We start from the raw sequence: 23,049 nt of genomic DNA, 5'->3' as shown, positions 1-23,049 counted from the left end.
ACACAAGTCAAAAAGATAACAAAGGTCAAAAAGTTTCATAGACCCATGCTTGAATTTTTTGTCAATAATTCAAGAAAAGAAAATGTACTGATCAAATTGTATCAGTTGCTGCACTGTCAATTGTAACATGACAAGCCTGCACCTATAATAATTTATGTTTTCAGTAACAAAATTGCCTTTTGCTATGTAATATACGGATTGATAATTTTTGAGAAATAGTTCTGATAAATGAAAAATTATAACTCATAAAATGTGCCCCTTTTTTAGGTATGTGCAGGCCTTTATAATCTATTTTGATGGCTATTGAATTTTACAATGGAGCAAATAGTAAACTAAAAGTTATTTTAGTGACTAGAAATTTGTGAATTGGAATAGTGACCCAATTTTTTTTTTTTTCAAAATGGGAAAAACAGGAGTGGCGATTCCCGGAAGCAACAAAGAAGATTAGTGTGGCCTAATGATACATTCAACAACTATGATCATGGTATTATTTATGGTTATGTATGATTATGATTAATACATATGTATGCGTCTGCACCAAATATACACACTTCTCCTATTATTGAACATTGCAAATCATTCTTCCGGCTCGAGGTTTTTGTCGCAAGATAATCCAACTATGACTGCCAATGACGTCACAGTGAAACATGGCAACCAGTTTGGAAACTAGCACCGTGATTCGTGAAAAACATACTTTTGAGAAGGAAACTGTACTTATTAAATCATTCTGATTCCATGTAATTGAAAACATTGTAATATCACCTTTTAAAGTTTTATGGCTTTTCAAAAGTATGTTTTGTCTTCAAAAGTATGTTTGTTTTTTCCAAACTGGTCGCCATGTTCACTGCGTGAAGTCAATGGCAGTTGGATTACCTTGCGAAAAAATCTCATCTAAGAAAATTTGCAAGTCATTTAGTATCAAAGGTGCTCGGAGTGCTTCTGTAAATTGAACTTGCGAGTCCTCGACCCAAATGTATTTTGTTGGCAAGGGATGAGTTGGGGCTTTTATTTGTTGCACGTAAGATGAGTAATTTGTTGAAATAGAACAAGTTAGTAGGCAATGGTCAGAAAATACAGAGGGATCACTAACTTTAAGGTATTGAACTTTTGAGATGAATTCATATTATTGTTGATACAGTAGTCCACCAAACTTGACCCATTATACTTGTGGCATGTCAATTTTCCAGAAAAATCACCAATTATCTGTTTATCTATTTACCGATAATGCAACCGTTTCAAATGAAGAGGTTGGCTGCCAAGCAGGTTTCTATCAGTTGGTTACCGTATCTGTTGGTCCCTTTATCACAGCTTGCCCTATGCCGTAAGCCTTCTCTAATATCTATAAATTATTGGTCTAAACAATCATCGTCTATAAATGTTTCCTGTAGTGATGCTGTCCTGTTAAGAGAAAGAGGTTACCTTGACTGGAAAATCTACAAATATCTTCTTGCAGAATATCAAACGTTGTGTTATTTTTCATTTGGAGAGATGTTGAGTTTTCTGGAAATAGGTAGACACAGCCTACAAACAAATCTTTTTCAAGGCCAAAGAAAGTTTAATCTAGTCTACACCAAAGGAAATCTGGATGCTCGTAGGGAGCTTTGTTACGCCCTTCAAAAAGTTGTTACGAAACATGAAGACTACTACCACAGTTTCTTCTGCAAGACTTTTTAACATCTCTATCACTTCTACAATAGCTAAACGATTCTATTCTAAAGTTGTCTCCTGGCTTGAGCAAAGTTTCCTGCATAGCTACAAAATCTAAATCATCAAAAAAAGAAATAAAATCTTCATCTTGGCTTTTGCAACTAAGGATGCCCTGAATGTTCCAAGAACCAAACTTCAGGGCCACATTTTGGATTGGCATTCTGAGATAAGAGAAATTCAATGTGCGCCACTAGATAGGAGGAGCATGGCTGCATTGTGTGCAGAGTGAATAGAAACAACTTAATGTGAATGGATAATCAAATTATCTACTAGTGGTGAGTACTTCATACGTTATACCGAAATAAAGTACTATGAACTGTATACTACAACAAAGAAATGTATGACGATGAAAGGTACAGTAAAAGTTAATTTATCACTAAGTAAAAGGTGGACTCGTTACCTGAGTAACCTGTCATTATTTCCACATACTGTCCACACCTTCAAATGACCGTTCAATGACTCAAAAAGTCTTTCATCATGTTCAGCAGTGTTTCTACTGTGTACCGCTTGTCTTGTCTCTCACTCCATGTCAGCCCAGGTCCTTTGTTCCAGTTGGACCATTGCTGAGGAGTAGGAGGTGCTTGGTTCCGCGGGAATGGCGGATTCTGCTTGGGGGAGAGTACTGGTCGGGCTGCATGTACTTCATGGTGTTCCCCCTCGATTTTTCCTTGGTGGTCTGGTCTGCTGTCTGCCGGGGTTGTCTGCTCGTGTTTGCGATAGACTGCTGGTGGTTGCGCAGTGTGCGCTTCACGCCAACATCAGGGGTGATATGGATCCCGTCGGGTTTATACAATGAACACTCTGATAGCAGCATATAATGTCCTTTGTCTGATGTAGAAGATTTGGTCATCTTCCAGACATAACTTCTCGACAGTGTAATTGTACAATGCAATTTTCAGAGGCTTTCCTTAATGTCTTAATGTACCAAAGTTGATGATGGCTGAACTTTTGTGATTGAACATTCTGTTTGTGTCAACGCCATTCCAAAGAGAGTCGTCAATGATTCTGATCTGTCTCTTCTCAATCTGGGCTGGTGTGCGGGGGGCTGCCGGGGCCCGGTGGAAACGGGGGGCTGCCGGGGCCGGTGTACAGGGGACTGCTGGGGCCTGTATGTCAGGGCCTGTCAGGACCTGTGTGCTAAGGTCAGCCGGAACGTGTGTTTGGAGCTGTGGATATCTGGGTGCCGATGTTTCCTGGATTTTCATGGTTGCTTACGATCTCTGAATATAGGCATTAAATTCTTTACTCGTCTCCCTGAGCAACACATGCACATTTGGAGGAAAGTCTGTCAGATGTCTTTATAGAGAATTCACGCTTAAATGTTGAAGTTCGTTCCTGTTTCTCGATCTTCTTTGTTTTAGTTTGGACGTTAGCTTGCAGGTCGGCTACTTGCTTCCCTTGTTTATCCATTTCTACTTTGTTGTTGAAAACTAGTGTTTTCAGTTCATTTAATTTGTCTACTAGAATAGTGCAAAGAACCTCGCTATTAGCATCAGAGTTCTTCGCATGGGGGGATGGGTTGTCGTTTAGTAGAGCATGCCGCAAACGGTTTGTTCGATGGGACTTCTCTACTTTCACCAGCAGATTCTCGCATCTTTGTGAAAGAACTCATCAGGATGATATTCTCCAGACCTCCGAGCACTTTGCGGATAGTGGGAGAAGTGACAGACTTTGGAGTAGTATATCCTGCTCTATTTTCTTTCTCTAAGGTCTCGTCTTTGGCGCAAGACTTAGCAGGTGTGGACTGGTCCGGTTCAATGTCAGATGCCATCATAGTGGACTTTCCAGTGTCTGTGTAGGTTTCTATTGTTCCTAGGTTGTCGTCTATTATTCCAACCTCATTCACTGTCAATTTGTCAGCGATAAATCCGCCATCTTGACTCTGACATGTGCTAGTACTTGTTGCGTTATTGATTGTGACTTTTACCTTCGGTAATACATCTTCGACAAACCATTTGGACCCTTTGCCATGTAAGAGAATTGGTCCGGTCTTGTAAAAGTAAATGTTCAGAACCTTGATATTGTCACCGGACATTGTAGGGTCTGTGATTGAGAGCTTCTTGTCTTTCCAGGTGAACTTGTACCCAATGTAAACAATTAGTCATCATGCTTTGTTAGTACACTGCTTTTGGCACCTTTTGTGGGAAATTATCAGATGTATGTCCTTGGAGATGATCCAGGGAGAACCACTGACTTTAAACTGGTCACCCTGAAAAATTTCTTGACTGCAGACTTGTTTTTTCAAGAAGCTCACAAGGCGATAAATGCAACAGAAGAAATATGAGAGGGAAAAATATTCACCTCTGCAAGCACGTTTTCCATAAAACGGCATTGTTAACAAATCGACCGTTAACTGGTAGCCTTACGTTATCATTGCGGTACAGGATACTGTAATTAGACACAACTTTAGTGTGACTACACACTGTGGCTGTGCGATGTCTGCCATTGGGTATGGCACAAAAGGACCGGGTTCCAGATTCATGGGGGTGATAGTTATAAAAATTGAAATGTTGTACTTTGGTTTCATACAATCTTTAAGCCTCGGGGAAGCTGTTGCAAAGGCTAGCCTGGAGTCCTGCCTTGTTAGCTTTGGTCTTCTCCCAACAGTCGCTACTTGGCTAGGTAGCAACTGTTGCTAACAAGGCCAACAACGCTGGACTTCAGGCTACCACAGGCAGCATAAAATCCCTGGTGTGTGGTCAATTTTCCATTTATTGTAACTAATATGTGCTTCATTCATACCCTATCATATAGGTATGTTCAAACTCATTTGGTCAACAGCAGCCATCTTGCTCCATGACACTGTGGCGGTTATAATTAGCACTGTGGCCTTTTTTGTATCCAAAGGAGACGAGGATAAGTTGACGGGATTGCAGCATACAATCTAATGTAAATACAATCATACATGTGAAGCTCATATCTGGATGTTCTGATTTCTTATCTTGGCCTCACCGGCACGTCAAATTGCCCAAATGGGTTTGGACATACAGTTCACGTTGCTGCTAAGCCTTTAGTCTGCTGAGGTTGCTATTTAGCACCAAATTTGTATTAGTTATGGTGTTAGGGAGCAGGGAGGAGGTTAAACAAATAGATTAGTGCTCTGTGATAAGCTGCTGAAGGAATGTCACAAAGTATCATGGAAAAGTATGTTTTAACATGGAAAACTTACTATAATTACAATCATTATGGTGCGCTTCACTTGATTAATATGATAACCTCTTCGTGTAGGCTTTTTTCTGGGACATCATGTACATTCAAGTATTCTTTTGTTCAGGAGACACAACTTGCGGACAAAAGGCTGTATACCAGCTGGGCCTGACAGGAGTACCAGTCTACAATGTGAGTAAAAGCCCTTCCGTTTGAATTTACATTTGGAATAATCTTGTATTTTTGTAGACCTACCTGTAATTTGTTACCTTATTATATAATGGAAGGGGGTTCACCTCCGACGGGGGTCCTGTAACTCAAGATCCTGTAACTCAAGTCGGGCAACCTTGGCTGTTGTACCGTGTACACAGTCAAACAAATAAATAGATAAATAAAAATCCTTTAATGATAGATTTTTGGCGATGCCTCAGTGGCAAGCCAAATGGTGTTATGAGTATTATGTGCAGTTTGTAAATATTCTAGGAATTGCACAGGCATTTGTCCAAAGGCATTTTAGCCAATAAGAATGTTTGGAATGTTAGTCAGCAGTACCCACAGAAAACCATGCAGCCCCATGTGCATGATGTTTTAGTGGTAGATAGCTCTTGAGGCAGGGAGTAAGTGGTGTAAGTTTGGACCCCCTAGCTGCTTGTTTGGAACTGCAGTGGGCGTTTTTATGTTTTGCCCATACTGTAGGCATGGGCGATATATATTGTTTTTGGCGACGCCTCAGGGGCGGAGCCTATTGTATAGTACTGCTTTCGGTTTGCCAAATATTCTAGGATTTCCGCGAACGCATTCCCTAGGGAATTACTTTTTGGCAACGCCTTGCAGATATCGCCTTTTCTATAGCAAGGACGAATTCCATTGCATACGGCATAGAAAAGGCGATAGTTTATACAGTATACACTTTTACAGCTGTTTCTCGATGTTTGAAATAAACTTTCTGGACGTTGTAATATATACCCATACATCACAGCTGTTTCTCAATGTCTTAAAAGTTTTTGGTTTTTGTTATCATGAATGAATTTTAGCTGCATCTCTGAAGCTTCGAAAGACTAACATAGTAAGGATAAAGAAAGGACACAGAGACAAGGCTTTCCGTACACTGAGCACGGGAGACTTTTAAGACGGACTGACTATGACTACGTCATACTGGCTATGCTAACATCAGTCTTAACTGAGGTTATCACTGCTTCCTGGACTGAACTAACTTGCCGATAGCATGTTAACATGTTTTTATATTCTGTCTTATCAGACAGACCTCTTGAAAATTACCTGCTAACTCCACAGAACATTTGTTACTTCATCTTTCTGTGACTGGCTTTGTAGTCCACTTCAGTAAAGAATAACACAAAGGAAAACACATTTTTGGGAATCATGGCACAACAATAACAGAAAACTGTGTCAGTAATTACAAGATTAAGTGTTCCGAGTACTCGTATCTTCTTGCAAGTTGGTGAGAGCGTGTTCTTGCAAGTTTCGTGAGAGCGTGCAATCGTATCAGAGCTTTCGTACACACTGATTGTTTACAATATTCGTGTGGAGTTTTCAATTTCATTTTGGTACATCCACCCCTAGCCTACGTTTACACAAGCTTTCCCTGGTGGAGGTTAATGACCCCCTCTTGGGGGCGGTATCCGTCAGGCCGGCCGCTAGGAGCGCGATGTAGTCAGGCTACATCCACCCCAGGTTTGATTAGAACCGTCATCAGCCAGGTTAATAACCTAGTGTACGATTTCGATATACATATACAATAGATCACTACTATAAACACACAAAATACATAATGAAATAGACAATATATTAGTATATCCGTGGTATAAACATGTTCAAGTCAGTCGGATATTTCTAACTGGCGTCAGGTTTTGTCTCGCTGTAGTAGCAGCTGTAGCAGCGCAATCTATTGACTTCAAATCGTGGCTCTGCTACAGATCTGGTTCTCTCTCGTTCCCTTCTTTTTGTCGACGACGCTTGTTGTGTGGCCTCCCTCGGTCCCGACGTTACGGACGCACGGGCGTCTGTTACAGATCCCCCTAGGGATGCAGCTCGTCTCACCAACATCCAGTTGAAGATCTCCATCTGCCGACTTCCCCTACAGCGGTATCTATGTGTAGAATGTGGCAGGAACATTTTTGTTTTGTTTTGTTTCGCCTTTGTGGTGATCCTGAATTCAATGTTTGTTTCTCCTGGGTTGATGTGATCAGCGCACACTCCTTCCTTCCTCGTTGACTCCAGTGAACCCCATATGCATTCCGAAGGTGTTTGCGGCGTAGCTCACCTGCGGGCACAAAAAGAAACATCATTCACTGCCGTTCACCGAGGAACAAATTGGTCGCTTTTTTCTATCTATTCATTTATCTATATTTATTCAAACTAGTAAACAAAGGTTGGTCTGACATGTTGCTCAGTTATCAAGGAAAGCCCTTACAATGACCCAACACATGAATTACATCTGTATCTGTATCTGTATAGCCGGTATAACCGCCCTTCGGCGTAACACACCAGCTTCGCAGGCACGCGGCGCGGCAGCAGCTGGTTATATTACACTGAACGGCCTGTCACACCTAACTTTTGCTCACCTGACTGCAATCGTTCTTTGAAGCTATTTAGTGAAGGTGTTCCTACAGCATCTGATGACAACGAGTTCCATTCTACTATGGTTCTCGGGAAAAACGAATTTTTGAACACATCAATCCTTGGTTTATAACTCTGGTACTTAAAGGCATGACTATTTCTTGTCCTTTTCTGGGCTGCTATTAGATAATTATCAGTCGGTACATCCACAAGTTTATTAGTCATTTTGTACATCATGCAAAGCCTGGATATTTTTCTTCTGTCTTCAAGTGACTTCCACTGTAGATCTGCTTTCATTTTAGTGACACTAGCACCCCTGTCATAGTTGTTCATGCAGAACCTGGCAGCTTGGTTCTGCACCCTCTCCAGTTTATCCTTGTCTTTCTTTGTGTATGGATCCCATACTGTTGCAGCATATTCAAGGTTTGGTCTTACTAGAGACGTGTATGCAAGTGATTTTACCTTTGCTGGGCATGCCCACAAATTACGTTTGATCACTCCCAATGTCTGCTTAGCCTTAGTTGTTACTTTGTTAATATGGGTACCCCACTTCAGTCCAGTTGTTAATGTAACGCCTATAGGTATGGGTGGCTTTTTGTTGTTGCTAGAGCCTGTCCACAGAACTGATAGGTGGTTACAACTGGGGTCCGTTTGTTTGTTATGTGCATGATGTAGCATTTTTCAGGATTAAACTGCATAAGCCATTTGCTTTGCCATTCCTCGAGGGCGTTCAGATCTGCTTGCAGGAGTTGTGAATCATTCTGTGTAGATAACTCTATATATAACAGGCAGTCGTCGGCAAATAACCTCACATTTGAATCAAGCTGGTCTGGCAAGTCATTTATGTACAAGAGAAAGAGTAATGGTCCCAAAACAGTTCCTTGGGGGACGCCTGACGCAACTCTAACTTGAGCTGAGGCCTTCCCTTCTACCACAACCGTCTGTTCCCTATCGGTCAAGAAAGCCTTTAACCAGTTTAGTGTAGTGCCTTGAATTCCATAGTACTCCAGTTTTGAGATGAGTCTACTATGTGGGACTTTATCGAAGGCTTTAGTAAAATCAAGTATTGCTAGATCCACCAGTTTTTTACTGTTCAGTGCACCCGCTATGTCGTGAACTGTTAATATAAGCTGTGTTTCTGTGGATCGCTTTGCTCTGAATCCATGTTGATAGTCCGTCAAAATGTTGTAACTTTCTAAGTGCTTCATGACATGGCTGTGGATAATGTGTTCAAGTAGTTTGCAGGATATACAGGTCAATGAAACAGGTCTGTAGTTGCTGGGGATCGCTCTATCTCCCTTTTTAAAAATGGCACATATATTTGCTTCCCTCCAGTCTTTGGGAATTTCTCCTGTGTCTAGCGAGTGTTGGAAAATATTGGTTAGCACAGGTGCTATTTCGGTGGCTGTCATTTTGAGGAACCAAGGTGGTATTTGGTCTGGACCAGATGCTTTAGATGGATTAAGACCTTGAAGCATTTTTTCGACACGATTAGGGGAAATCTCTATGTGTTCCATGGGAGGGGTACAAGGCTGTCCGAGAGTTGGCATGTTACGCAGGTCAACAAAACGGCAAAATTTAGTTACCTAGTCAGCCAGGTATATAAACTGACCCAAATGTGAAGAAATACACAGCGGGAGTTTCTTCAAGACACGCACACTTTGCACGTACGTGTATTTCGTCACGTCGCGCTAATTTGGCACGCGCGTGTATTTCCTCTTCACCACAAGACTTGACACGTATTTCTTGAGCGAATTGAGGTGGCAAACAGACTGCGTGTATTCCTTCCGCTATTGACGATCTTTGCACGCAAAACTCCCCCCGCCCGGCGGCTACTATTTTCTGCCCGGGGTTCAGACTCAATGTTACGGTAAAACAGACTGCGTGTATTCCTTCCGCTAAGACGATCTTTGCACGCAAAACTCCCCCCGCGCGCGGCGGGTACTATTTTCTGCCCGGGGTGTTACGGACTATGTTACGGTAAAACCGACTGCGTGTATTCCTTCCGTTAAGACAATCTTTACACGCAAAACTCCCCCCGCCCGGCGGGTACTATTTTCTGCCCGGGGTTTTACGGACTATGTTACGGTAAACACTACAGACTGCGTGTATTCCTTCCGCCATTGAAGATCTTTGCACGCAAAACTCCCCTCGCCCGGCGGCTACTATTTTCTGCCCGGGGTTCAGACTCAATGTTACGGTAAACAGACTGCGTGTATTCCTTCCGTTAAGACGATCTTTGCAGGCAAAACCCTCCCCGCCCGGCGGGTACTATTTTCTGCCCGGGGTGTTACGGACTATGTTACGGTAAACACTACAGACTGCGTGTATTCCTTCCGCTAAAGACGATCTTTACACGCAGCACTCCCCCCGGATCCGCCCTAGCCTGGAATCCATCCTATTTAGCTTCCGGTCGCAACCCTAGCTCCGCTGCGCTCCGAGCTCCGCTGCCTGGCCAAATATTTGGCCAGGCAGCGGAGCTCGGAGCGCACCGGAGCTAGGGTAGCGACCGGAAGCTAAATAGGATGGATTCCAGGCTAGATCCGCCCCGGGCGGCTACAATTTTCTGCTCGGGGTTTTACGGACTATGTAATTTTGTTACGGTGGTAAACAGACTGCACTATTCCTTCCGCTAAAAAGTTAAAAACGATCTTTACACGCAGCAACCCCCCCCCCCCCCCGGCGGCTACAATTTTCTGCCCGGGGTTTTACGGACTATGTTACGGTGGTAAACAGACTGCGTGTATTCCTTCCGCTAAAGACGATCTTTACACGCAGCACTCCCCCCTCCCCTGCCCGGCGGCTACAATTTTATGCCCGGGGTGTTACGGACTATGTTAGTTGTGTTACGGTGAACAGACTGGCAGTGCGTGTATTCCTTCTGCCTAAGACGATCTTTACACGCAGCACTTCCCCCTCCCCCTCCCCCGGCCCTGCCCGGCGGCTACAATTTTATGCCCAGGGTGTTACGGTGAACAGACTGCACTATTCCTTCCGCTATTTAAAGACGATCTTTGCACGCAAGTGGGAAAATAGAAGCTATCGACCATTTCTATCTGACAGTCTGATCCATGCCTTAGCAGACGTCGTTGTTGCAAGCTTTTCCTCGGTATAAAATTATTCGTTTCGTTGTATACATTTCTTCTAAAGTTTAATTCTTGCTATTTCCTAAAACGTCAAACGTATAGATCTATTATTGAAAGATCTTGAAATGTAAGTCCTGATGTCACTTGTAGATACTGCCATTGTTTGCTCTGGGACGCGATGTTTGGTGGCAAATGAAGAAAAAAACAGTATTTCCCCCAGAGTTTGGCTGCAACAATTACACCATCTATGTACTATCCCCAATTTTCAAGAATACTAGTAATTTGCTAATTAGACATTAGTTTGTTAATTTGAACTCTATTTGCTGCATTTCTAAGGATTGAAACCGTGAAGATTTACTGGGTCAGTGGTATTAGGGTTCACATTTTCAAGTGTTAGCCTGACTGTTGGGTATTATATTATAAATTAGAAGTATAAAATAGAAATACAACCCACCAGCTCCAACACAACTTTCAACAAATACGCAATGAAGGGTTAATAAAATCATTGAAAAAGATTTCAAATTGGACCCAATCTCAACACTGAAATTCACAAGAAATCCAGTTGCTTTAGTTGCAAGTGCATTGTTCCCCATGAACTGTGTTCTATTGTGGATACTGCTGTAGTCGACGTGGGATGCAACTTAATCAGTGACTCACCTTTGCCGTTCTTGTTTACCTTACATGTTTCTGTATCTTGTACTTGTTGAACCGTGTGATAAAGCGCTCTTCTCACTGGACCCACGGCACGCTGGCGGCGTCGCAGCGTTCTAAACTGGATTTGTGTTACTCTTGACTTTATAATGGGAATATCATTCAAAACGTATAAGTATGACCCAAAAGACAACAAAAACACAAAGCTTTTAAAAAGGATTCGTTTTTTGTCGGTGACATTCGTTGTGTGCCGCGGGTCCAGTGAGAGGGGTGCTTTGAGAATAGATCCAAAGTAGCAACTGAGAAGTCAAATATTGCGCTAGGGAATGATGAGTAGGTTCGTAACACAAAATTGACGTAATGATGTCAAACCAAGGCGGTTAAAAGTCTATTTTAATCTACTTGGTCACAGTGGGAAAATTGATACTATCGGCTGCTTCTGTCTGATTCATGCTTTAGTAGACATCATTGTTGGAAGATATTTTTTTTATTCGTACAGAATTATCAGTTTCGGTGTATGCCTTTCTTTTAACTTCCTTGGTTAAATCCATGTTGTTTCCTCATCAAATGTCAAACATATATCTTTGAAAGGTCAGCCCTGACGTAGATTGTGTCACTGTTAGTAAAACCATAATTCCGACCACAACTTGAGTTAGGAGGTAACGGTTTAGATACAAACGCAACGCAGGGCAGGACATACACAACTTCGTCAGAACATGGAGTTCATAGAGGAGAGGTCTCAGCAAAACGGCGTGGGACACTCTTCTTCTGACAATTGAAATCGGCATGTTTACGCATGGCAAAAGGTAAGTTACCAGGTGCTGATAATAAATAAATGAAGACCTTTATTGTATATGTTACTTATAGTATGCAACACTGAGTCGAATACAAAACGAAATCAATGAAATTAAATCAAATCCTGTGTCTAAGAAAAAATTACCGTAGTCAAAATAATCACGAAGCTAGATAAAAATTGAGCGGCTTTCACAAACCGACGACCACATTTTAGGCATTCTGTTTGTGCGATGTACATAACAAAGGGTAACAATGAATTGATAAAGGAAATGCCTTTATTATCTGTTAGAATAGAATGTATGACACGACGTTTGTACTTAGACAATGCCTTTGTTCACTTGGAGGACGCGACGTTGGCGTCGATGCAAATGGCCAGACAGAGATGTGTATTCTAGATCATGGTTCGTTTTGTTACGAAGGGAGGAAACCCAGTACATAGAAGAAGTTGGACGTAAGTATTAAATGCCATTCGATAAACAGTGCTAAATTTATGTCAAATACTTTATATATCATTGTTTATACTAAAAGCTTGTTAGTAGAAACCGGAAGATTCGAATGTAGTGTTAGGATAAACCATATGTTATAGCATATCCATACACACACACGCGCGCACACATACACACAACGTTACTACAGTTAATCTATCATTATCAAAAGGAGATAGTCAATCATGCAAAGTTTTACCACTTTCGTATTGGGAGGACGATTTTAACATTACTCTCCCCTGGAGACAGATATTTCAATTACCTTACAAAATTATCATCGACTCTGCAAGCAGGATATTCCAATTCAAACTCTTACATAAGTTTCTTGCCACAAATAGAATTTTGCATATTTGGAAATCCGAACATCAAAACTACTTCGAAATGTTCCCTGTGCGGGGAGGAAGAAGGAACAACGAAATATTCATTTTGGAACTGTCACATTGTATTCTCTTTTTGGAAAAAGGTGCAAACATGGTACGGGACATTACTTAGACAATAACAACCCATTGAATGTATTGTTGGGGAACTTATCAAGCGAAACACCAGTCATTTCAAATGTCATTATCTTGTTAGGAAAAATATTTATATATAAAAACCGCGACTCATAATCTATCCATCCAAAGATTTATTTCCTTTGTCAAGTATATATACAGATTGGAGGAAAATATTGCAACATTTCGGAACAAAATAGGTATACACAATAAGACATGGGAATCGTTATACCTTGTTTTCAATTGATTGTGGCCACAAGTTATTCATTTGTCAGCGTATGTACAACTGTATTAGTTTATTTCATGTTTCTGTATTGTATCTTTTGTTTATCTGAATAAAGTTTGGAAAAATTTTTTTTTAAAGTTTTACCACTAAATGTGTTAGTTTACACGAACGACAAAAGTAACGGTTAGTGACGCTAGGATAGTCCTTGTTACAATCGGCAGTGTGCGTGAAGTTGCCTAATTCCCGCTGAATTTGCTGACACTTTCATCCAAAAGATATAAAAAAGACGGTAAAATGGTTATAAGGCCAATGTGTTTGATCGTTTAGTTGCACTCTTACTGAGTTTTAAAAGTATGACTAGCCGAACATTGAAAGATCTGTCAGCTTGCCGTAATGGCTAGCGACGCAATGATACTAGTATTCTTTGCTACGATCGCCTGGCGATGACGCGTGTAAAGCTGCTAAATTCCGACTAAATTTTCGGACACTTTCCGTTCAAAATTTGTGCAATAAAGTTGAGTGGTGCGTGTATAACAAAATTACTTTCCAAAGAACATGTACAACAAAACTTTTTGTTATTGAAGGAAAGCAAGATAACAATGTATAGAAATGGCGCATGGTGATACGTTTATGAACGTCAAACATCAATCTATTTTATTTTATCATTTATTTTGAATAAAAAAACATCTATCTAAGTACTACAGTATCATTCAAAGAGAAAACACACTTTACAACTGGATGGAACACGCATTGTGATGCAAATTCTGTATCCTGGTTGTCTTGGTTACGCATGGGTAGGAGCAGCGCGCATGCGCGCATATGTATTAGCATCTAAAACAGAGTCGCGTCACTTTCAAATTAGACGCCATCCGGCGCACAGCGGTCAAGGAATACAGCAAAGCTGCGTGGCTAAAGATGTGCAGGTATGAGTTTTATTTTGTTACTATATCTTGTGTTATAGTAATGTACTTATAATTACTGACATAGTTTTGTTACCAATTTAGCAGAGCGAAGTACCGATACAGGTACCGGTAAATGCTCGCTCGCGCATAACAAACGGTTCATAACAAACAACCACAGAGTATATAACACTTTTAGATAATCCAAAGTAAAAAAAGGCATATGGAAGGAAATGTAATCCTGGATGTTTACCCTGACAAATATTCTAAGCTAAATATTGCAGTGGGTCGCGTGTATGCAGGGTACGTGCGTTCGTCCGGTAAATTGAGTAATCCACGTAATTACCTGGTGTGTTCGTTGCAGACTGACAAATTCCCCGAGTAGATCTTGTGCTCGCACGGTGGATGAGTTTGTCTGGTAAATTGAACCACACGTTATCGGGATTCATTGTATGTGCGCCCCACGTGCCAACATAGGGTTAGGGCGTTGAAAATCTGTCCGTAGATCTTGTGTTTGTCGAAAAGAATTGATAATAACACGAGAGACACAGCGATTTAAGACTGGTGGGAGGCACCCACGTGTCAGTATCGTGCTGGTGGAAGGACTACACGCGCGTGTCAAGTAGCCATCGTGGATTACTTAGGCATGCGCTCGGCGTGCCAACATCGCGCTAGGGGGAAGGAATACACGCGCATGTCACCCATTCCTTGTGCGGGCGTGTCAACGGTTCTTTGTGCGGGCGCCCAGCGTGCCAACATCGCGCTACGAGAAGATATACACATGCGTGCCAACTTCGCGCTACGGGAAGTTATACACATACGTGCCAACATCGCGCTACTGGAAACTTAATACGCGCGTGCGAATATCGCGCTACGGGAAGCAATACACGCGCGTGCCAACATCGCGCTACGGGAAGTTTTACACGCGCGTGCGAATATGGCGTGTGGTGACGAAACTCCCGCTGTGTATTTCTTCACCTGAGGTACCCAAAGTATAGCTCAGTCAGCATATCTGTCATTTCTGTCATTTGACAGACTTTATGCGACACATGATGTCCAAAAAGATGTTGCATATTTCGTCATCTTTAACGAGCAAAAATCGGTGTGTAAAGATATTGAGAGCTTGGAATTTTGCAAAGAAAACTATTAAATCTAAGGAAGTTTGCGGCAGAGCCGATTTAGATAAGTTCCAACGGCTGCTGGCGACCGGAGAGATGACCCCCAAGCCAGTAGGTGGTAAAATACGGCGTTATGCGCCCGTCACTATTAAACTTCTGACAGGTCTCACCGGGCTGACGTTTTTTGTGACTATACGTGGCGCACATATAGCGTGTGAATAACGAGTTCAGCGAATCCATTGCGTATGAGACATGTACATGTGTGATCTGCGTATTAAGTGCGCAATACTATGGTCTTTGTAGCGAATAGGTGCGTATCAGGTGCGTATGCCGAGCGTATTCCGGACGCACACAACGTCTGCCGACCGCATGCCTGACGCACTTCCCAGTAATGCTGATCGAATTACGATCGTATTTGGTTGCATTGATATTAGTAGTTACTTAACTAAACTGTTATTGGAAGAGACCTCTTAGGTGATGTACAATCTTATTGATCAAACCAACACACCATCCATCCCTCTTCCCCAGCCCCAAACCACGCATGGTCTGGTTTTCAAGTATCTGGCCAAAATACTTGGGCATTCCAAGTTCAGTTTATAAACCAACCATCTCAATTCAGTATGAGTATGTTGACTATGTAATATATGGGCATGTTATGATGGAAAATGAACTTAACAAGCAAAAACTTTAATTTGGAGGGGGTAGACAAGGCTTGTAGAGCTGTTTTGTATCCCCCTCCATTCATCGTAATCGAATAAACAAGGAAAAAAAGAAGAGGAATGTTACTAACCATGTTGTCTAGGCAAACTGTCTGAACAATCTCCATGTAACTTGTCCTCCTGATACGTTGCCCGGTCTGGTTGCTCCAGCCTTCCTTCATCCTCCCATCCTTATTATCTCGTAACTCCTGAAAAAAAGCAAGCTGATGAATTACTCTCAACTTTGGTTATACAGAAGTTCCATACATGACATGCAACTAACTATTGGTAGTCAAAACGTGTTAGGTGACATATATCTTATGCTTTCTACGGTAAAGTTGTTTAACCCTACACTTGAAAGCATTTCTAATCCAAAAGCTAGAGACGTCCGTAACTGGACATGAAAAAAACATTTGTCTGCTAGAAGTTTCTCATTATACTTGACCATGGTCTTATCCACTAACACAAAAACAAAACTTCTGCAACTTTGATTTGAATCAATGCACATTAATGGTTAACTGAACTGTTGGGAATATCTGTAACTCACCGGTGAGGGATATTTGTGTCGGCTGAGCTTAACAGGATATTTGTAAATTTGTAAGTTTACAAGAAATATTTCCATGTCGAAAAGATCATCAAGGTACTTATCATATCTCTTTCAAACCGTATTTAGAAGTTTGCCCATATTAAAATCTGTAAAACCTAAACGAACTCATGATGAGGTATATATGGGAGGCCAGGGGTGCTACAATTTCAAATCAGTTTTCCATCACGCAGTGTGCAAGATACATAGAAGACTTGTCATTTGTAACCACTGTGTTGGACAGTAGAATTAATGCATACCACGAAATAACGTGGTGATAAAACATAGAAACGGCAAGTTCTATGTGTATAGAAACATATGCTTGGGTCAAATAAACCATTGATATATGCCCCGTACAACAGGTTTAGACCTAGAACTTCACTAACCTTCAGACCGCTATCTGAGTCTCTGGCGGAAGGTGTGGGCAGCTTCCTGGGCTTTTCCTCGTCTCCAACCAGCTGGAGGTCACCTGCTTTTTGGTCTCTTCTTTGCTTTCTTGAGTACCGAAGCCGCTTGACCTTCCCTTTTTGTTCTTGGTGGCCTGGTCTTTGGAATCAAACCCATATACTGACGAGGGATTTTGAACAAAGGATCAAACTTCTGATGGTCAAATGGTCATATAGCATCCTAAAAGCGTGATGGATTGGTCTTTGGCCCTGCCCTGGTTCCGCCTTACCGTGGTTGGTTGGTCGGTGGTTGGCTAAGCCTTACTGCCGGTTACGCCCAGCTGCCGCTGGTTGGTTGCGCACTGCTGTCGATCACGCCCAGCTGTCAGTGATTGGTTGCGCACTGCTGTCGGTCGCGCCCAGCTGTCGGTGATTGGGTGCGCCCTGCTGTGGTCGGTCTAGAAAGTCTCGCCCTGAGATCTGGAGGGACTGAATTCCACCAGCTGGATGCCAGATGTCAACACAAAGACTTGATGTTGTTGATAAATCCTTTGTTCGCCCTACAGCGGTATCTATGTGTAGAATGTGGCAGGAACATCTCGTCGTCATCACTCTCGTCCCGCACTACGGTATGGTCGGCCTGTGCAGGTATAAAGACGGAAACAGTCGGTGGAGCTGGTGACCACAGTGGCTTGATCTGATTTCTAGCTACCAAAATCAGTTAACAAACTGTTTAAAAGAATCTATGACAGCCATCCTATCCCTACAAATATTCCAGTCTGTGAAACCGTCAAATTATGAAATCTTTAAGTCTCTATCGACACTTATATACTTATGAAATCACAATAATGGACTTTTCCAAAATTACCCAAATTTTCAATTTTCATCGTCGTTGTGCGGCTGCATGTGTTCTACGTGGACTTAGGCTCTCTTTACATTATACTTTTGCCGTCAGCGCCACTGGCGTCAGCGCCACTGGCGACAGCTGGAACCCCGTGTAAAGACAATTCCCGTCGACGTAGTCCCGCTGTCAACAAATTTTCTCCCGTCAGCTTCGAAGCCGTCGCCCGTCAGCACAGCGGGAGTCCCCGTCAACTTCAAACTCCGTCTAAAGAGAATACGTCGGGCTCGCGTCAGCGGGAGTCAGGGTTTCGGCGATTAGCATAAAGCACGCGTTGATTAGCATACTGTAAGTCTACTTAGATCCCCGGTATATATATAGAGAGAGAGATTCGCGGGATCCGCGGCGACTTTTGTGCCGTGCATTCATTTCCCCGCGGATATATTTATCGTACTTGTGCCCCCCTCCCCACATTTACGAGTGATGAGCATGGAATATCTACACATAAACAAGGCTTTGCATTGTAGTTTAATACGGGCGGGGAGACGCCGTCTACCGTTGTACAATCATACAATTTTGTTTCTTGCTTTTGTTATGCTTACGCCCGATACTTTCTACAAGATGGCGAAATGCAAGCACCGCAGGTGTCTGTCAGATTTCCGGGCGGTGTGTCTAGAGACGTCGCGACAGCGGCCTCCCGACAGCGGGAAATTTCGCCGCTGACGCGAAAAACGTAATGTAAACTGCGCCTAAGTCGCCATTTGGATGGTCGTAAAGGCATTTATGTTGCAGAATCTAACATTCAGGAGCTGCTGTAGAAAAACAACACAATGAACAAAGATTATATTAAAATTGCAATACTCTTCTTTTGTCCTTATTGCCAATACAAACCAAACAGAAAACACTGTAAACACCGTGTAACCAACCAGTTCCGAGAAATTTTCCGGTCTGCAAAAGCTCTCCAGTAATGAAAGCTATTTACACCTTCTCCAACTTCGGTCATGACGTGATTAATTATAAGTATCTGTATCTATATAGCCGGTATAACCGCCATTAGGCTATTACACCGAACGGTCCGTTACACCTAGTCCGGCCTCCCCTCCCAAAAGAAAGAAAAAGGACACATCTACAGATACAGCGTTTGTTGCAGATATTCTTGTACTATCCTTCCCCTAGGTAACGTTACATGTAACGAACTAGCCCTTAGGAATGCAATTCACTGGCATCAGTATCAGCTATGAACAGTAATGTACCTCCCCTACTGGCTAACAGGCAACTTCCTCCCTAAGATTCTGACACCCGGCCCCCTTTTTACGACTTCGGCTTCAGTGAACGAACACAATAGGACTCCGATGACGATTTCGACTGCTTGTGTGGCCTTTTCTATATGCCGGCCGAAGTTCTCCGTGAAAACACGTCTTATACGTCATGTATGCAAACGCTACCTAAAACACACAAACTACCTAACCATTTTGGAAAAGGTAAAATAAAATAATAATTGCAAAACATAACAATGTCACCTTAGTGCCCGGCTGTATGATCATTTCAAACACGACAGTTAAATATATTCAATTCTACAGTAGACAATGCATCACAGCCAGCCTCACATATTCTTCTACATTTGTATATCTTAAACAGTGAAAATACGAGCGTATAGCATCAGCGTTGTACATGACGTTGGCTTCAATCATATACTAGATGTTGACGGTTTGGACCGTAAAATATCTAGACCATCACGGCTTGGGCACAAATTCCACAAACTGATATTCAACACACGGCGTGGCTCAACTAAACGGTAGAATCAAATTGATCGCCTACCTTCACAAGAATCTGTCAACTTCTGCATAAGACTAACCATAACATTCAATATACACAAAGTGAAAAGTACATCAGCAAAGTATTATAAAAGTAACTGAAATAGCAGTGCCCACCTCCCGCCTACTCCCGCCGCCATAAATTTTCTCCTATGGAACTAAAGTTGAGTACGCACATGTGATGGTTCGCGAAAGTTTGTACATATCCCTCCGCCGCTGGAGTCAGCTGTAATGCAGTGCTATACCATTAAATTAATGACAGAAAAATAAACGTTACCCTGGCACTTACTGCAAAATCATATATTGCAATCTGGGAATCATGTTATTAGTTTGAAAACGAATACAAAATCAATATTCAATAAACTTTGAATATGTCTTGCACTTCTTTCTGGCGGCGTTTGTGTACAATTTGTTCAAGAGGATATTCGGTCTGGTTCCCGTGGGGACAAGGGTACTGTAATTCTTGTTTATTTCACTGCAACTTTAAGTTCACAGCTGTTTTCACGGCCACCTCTGTACCGTGAACTTATCATCACAGTGATAAATATGTTGTTATTATTTATGATTCCTTCACACATCCGTTCTGTAAATCACTTGCCGCCCCAGGAAGTTTAAGTTCAGTGAAAATGTCAATTTTTCTTCCACCGTGAAATTTAACTACCGTGAAGATAAAGTGAATCACAGTTTTAGGGCAGGCGCCTAGACCCCAGCTCAGAATTAAAGAGGGCATTAAAACATTGAAATCCTTTCTTGGTGTTTTTTGGGGGAGGGGGGGGGGGGTTAAAATATATTGGCAATTCTGGGGTGGCTATGACAGGTCAGACTTCATACTTGTAGAATTTGTCGACAAAAACGACCTTTAAATGGTGATCCTGAAGAAGGCGACAGTGGTCGTCGAAAATTCGATCCGTGAATACTTTAGTGTTGGAAGAAAGTTTAGCATTGTATTATGATTACTACCAACACAGATGAGCTTTCATTATGACCTTTCTCCATCTTTCTGTCTTCTGGACCCCCGGGAGATAGTGGGACGGTCGCGAGCGGGCGCTAGGTTCTGGGGCCAAACACCCTGCCACTACGCCACCGCGACGCCACAGTTGTTGGGAAACCGATTGGGATCAAAACAAGATGTATGTACCTTACAGATTTTTCGCAAGTTAAATGGTGATTTGAATACTGTACCTGAATTTAAGTTTGCGTGGTTACTAATACTAGTATTCCTTTCCCAGTAGGGGAAACTATCGGCGTGTTCGCGACGATTCTAAGTTCGCGTTTGAAAGAATAGTAGCGCTGCACTCATAGATGGACAAAAAGTTTCGCGGTCACCTAAGGTTTAAGGTCCGCGCTGAAGAGTTCACCGCGAAAGTAAAACCACCGCAAACAGTTCTGCATCTACAGTATATGGATAACATCCGCAAATACATAATTTTTGTAGCCTCCGTTGCAGACTCCTTCTGGCTGTTTTCTTTTTCACGTTACCGTTTTCTTATTTACCACTAGTATTATATTTTTTTCTTATCGCTGGTAGGCCAGCAATAACTAATATAAAAACTGAATAAAAGAAATGTTATAATGAAACTGTAACTTAAAAAAGAAAACAGCCGGAAGGAATCTGCAAAGGAGGCTACAATTTTTGGCCGTTTGAAGAAAAAAAGGGTTCGGCCAATACTGTAAATGGTAAAAAGATGCGAAATGAGAAATTAGAATTCATGCTCTCAATTATAAAAATGTATATTTCAGAAAACAGATGCTAATGTCGCAAATGCCAAAGTCAAGTCCAGAGTCGAAAAAGACTGTATATGTTTTGAAATAACAAAATGAAGAACCTATATTTCTGCATAACACACTCTGTGTTCTGACCACAAAGATTTCATAATGAAAGCAACTTTTTTGCCATTTTTTTCAATAGCACGCTCCCATTAGCTGGGTTCCCCAGAGGATGTCATTCATATAATCAAATCAACATAGTCTAATATACATACAGCAAATCACTTTCGTCAGTAATGAATTGTCATAGTTGGATTTTAAAAAGCAAGTGTTAAGATGTTTAAGTTTTTCTAACTGCAAACCAGTGACCAAAAAAAATATGTAGCTATATTTTGTATGGGTATTCAGGTATCAACTAATTATCTGGATCTACAATATTTCACAGGTATACGTAATGACTTTTGTTACAAAACCCCATATATATAGTTGAATTCAAATGGCAGGGAGTCGGGATGAATTATTACCTTTGCCGAGAATGTTATGTTTTTGATAGCCTTTATACGTATGTATGTGTGTATGTGTATGTGTGTGTGTGTGTGTGTGTGTGTGTGTGTGTGTGTGTGTGTGTGTGTGTGTGTGTGTGTGTGTGTGTGTGAACAGCATACTTGGGACAAGTTCTGTTATTTGAGTGAACTGGAACATAGGGCTTACGGAACATTGGGATTTCGAAACATAGCGATTTCGGAACATAGTTATTTCGGAACATAGGGCGGTCACCGATGGAAACATGCAGGCCTCACTATGCCATCGATTTCCGTATGAGTATATAACGTTACAGCACGATAGATTATGACAAAGTTATGTTACCAACCGATTAAAGTTTGTCACATACTAATGCAAAAGTTGAGCCTTGTTACCTTTTTCTATTACCTGTTTGGCAAGCGATGCAATTCTGTAAAAGGAAACAGTAATTTTTCAAGGAACTTACCACGAGGGGGCAGATTTATGGGATCGACGCCATCGAGCTGGAGTTGACTGCATCCCGCGTTGGCTGTGTCGCTCCCGGTGGCATCAGGGTGGATACTTCATTTGAGCTTGGAGTATGCTGAAATGTTCTGAGTGGACGTAACTTCAAGACCTGACCTATGTGAAAACAAAAGCGTCTTGAGGCTAAGCGTTTGGGACGCCGTCCCTGCGCGTCCCAAGTCGTTCCAAACGGGCCAGGCACGTTTTTGGCCACCTCGTCCTCGACCGGGCCGTTTAGACCAAGACCAAGTGTATATATACATATATATCTCCTTCGTCTTTTATCCCTTAGTCTAGATATTTGAACGTTGGGGCACCACACAAGATCTGGCAACTAGTTTCCTTCACCCTTCTCGATTTTCTCCCATCTTTTCCGTTGTCTACTCCCCATTCTTCCTCACTGAACGATTCTTTGCATGATTGCTTCTGGCTACTCCCGATGACTGTGACACGTGACCGTACCACTTCAGTTTCCTTTTCTTTACTGACCTTAACTGTGGTAAGGAGGTTCCGTAGGTTTGCAGTGCTAGATGGTTGAGTACGAAGCAGGGACAGTATCAGAAAGATAATATACATGATTGTTTTGCCTTTGCCAAGAAGATTATGTTTATGACAGCGTTTGCAAGTGTTTTTGTGTCTGTGTCTGTGTGTGTGTGTGTTTCCGGACTACTGTAGTGAGCATAACCCAAGAACCCTTTGATGGATTACAATGATTAACCTGGACGTGCGATGGTCCTGATTTTTTTTGGTGGCAGATAGCTTGTGATGTAATGAAGAATTGGTGTAGGTGTTGGTCCCCTAACAGCTTGCTC

At 42.0% G+C, this 23,049-nt stretch overlaps 1 protein-coding gene and 2 long non-coding RNA genes across 4 annotated transcripts in view; 2 read left to right on the top strand and 1 right to left on the bottom strand.

The window, feature by feature from the left end:
• The window catches only part of LOC136444474 (uncharacterized), a 456,752-nt gene that overhangs the window by 137,376 nt on the left and 296,327 nt on the right, over window positions 1-23,049 (top strand). The window lies entirely within an intron of this gene.
• LOC136445289 (sterol carrier protein 2-like) overlaps window positions 1-23,049 on the top strand; it is an 80,863-nt gene that overhangs the window by 4,261 nt on the left and 53,553 nt on the right. Inside the window, exon 4 of the mRNA XM_066443210.1 lies at window positions 4,982-5,046. Coding sequence (XP_066299307.1) covers window positions 4,982-5,046 — 65 coding nt within the window. The remainder of the gene's footprint in view (window positions 1-4,981; window positions 5,047-23,049) is intronic.
• LOC136445290 (uncharacterized) lies at window positions 5,565-17,771 on the bottom strand. 2 transcript variants are annotated; one of them, XR_010757392.1, is made up of 4 exons: window positions 17,718-17,771; window positions 16,850-17,489; window positions 15,973-16,089; window positions 5,565-7,135 (listed from the first exon to the last, which is right to left on the bottom strand). It is a non-coding gene; the product is annotated as an uncharacterized lncRNA (long non-coding RNA). The 2 variants fall into 2 exon arrangements; XR_010757391.1 differs by having other exon boundaries at window positions 16,850-17,765.

This window comes from Branchiostoma lanceolatum, chromosome 11 (assembly GCF_035083965.1).
Source record: "Branchiostoma lanceolatum isolate klBraLanc5 chromosome 11, klBraLanc5.hap2, whole genome shotgun sequence".
Taxonomy (NCBI): Eukaryota; Metazoa; Chordata; class Leptocardii; order Amphioxiformes; family Branchiostomatidae; genus Branchiostoma; species Branchiostoma lanceolatum.
Note: the sequence above shows the minus strand (reverse complement) of the source record. Positions and strands in the feature narration are given on the sequence as shown.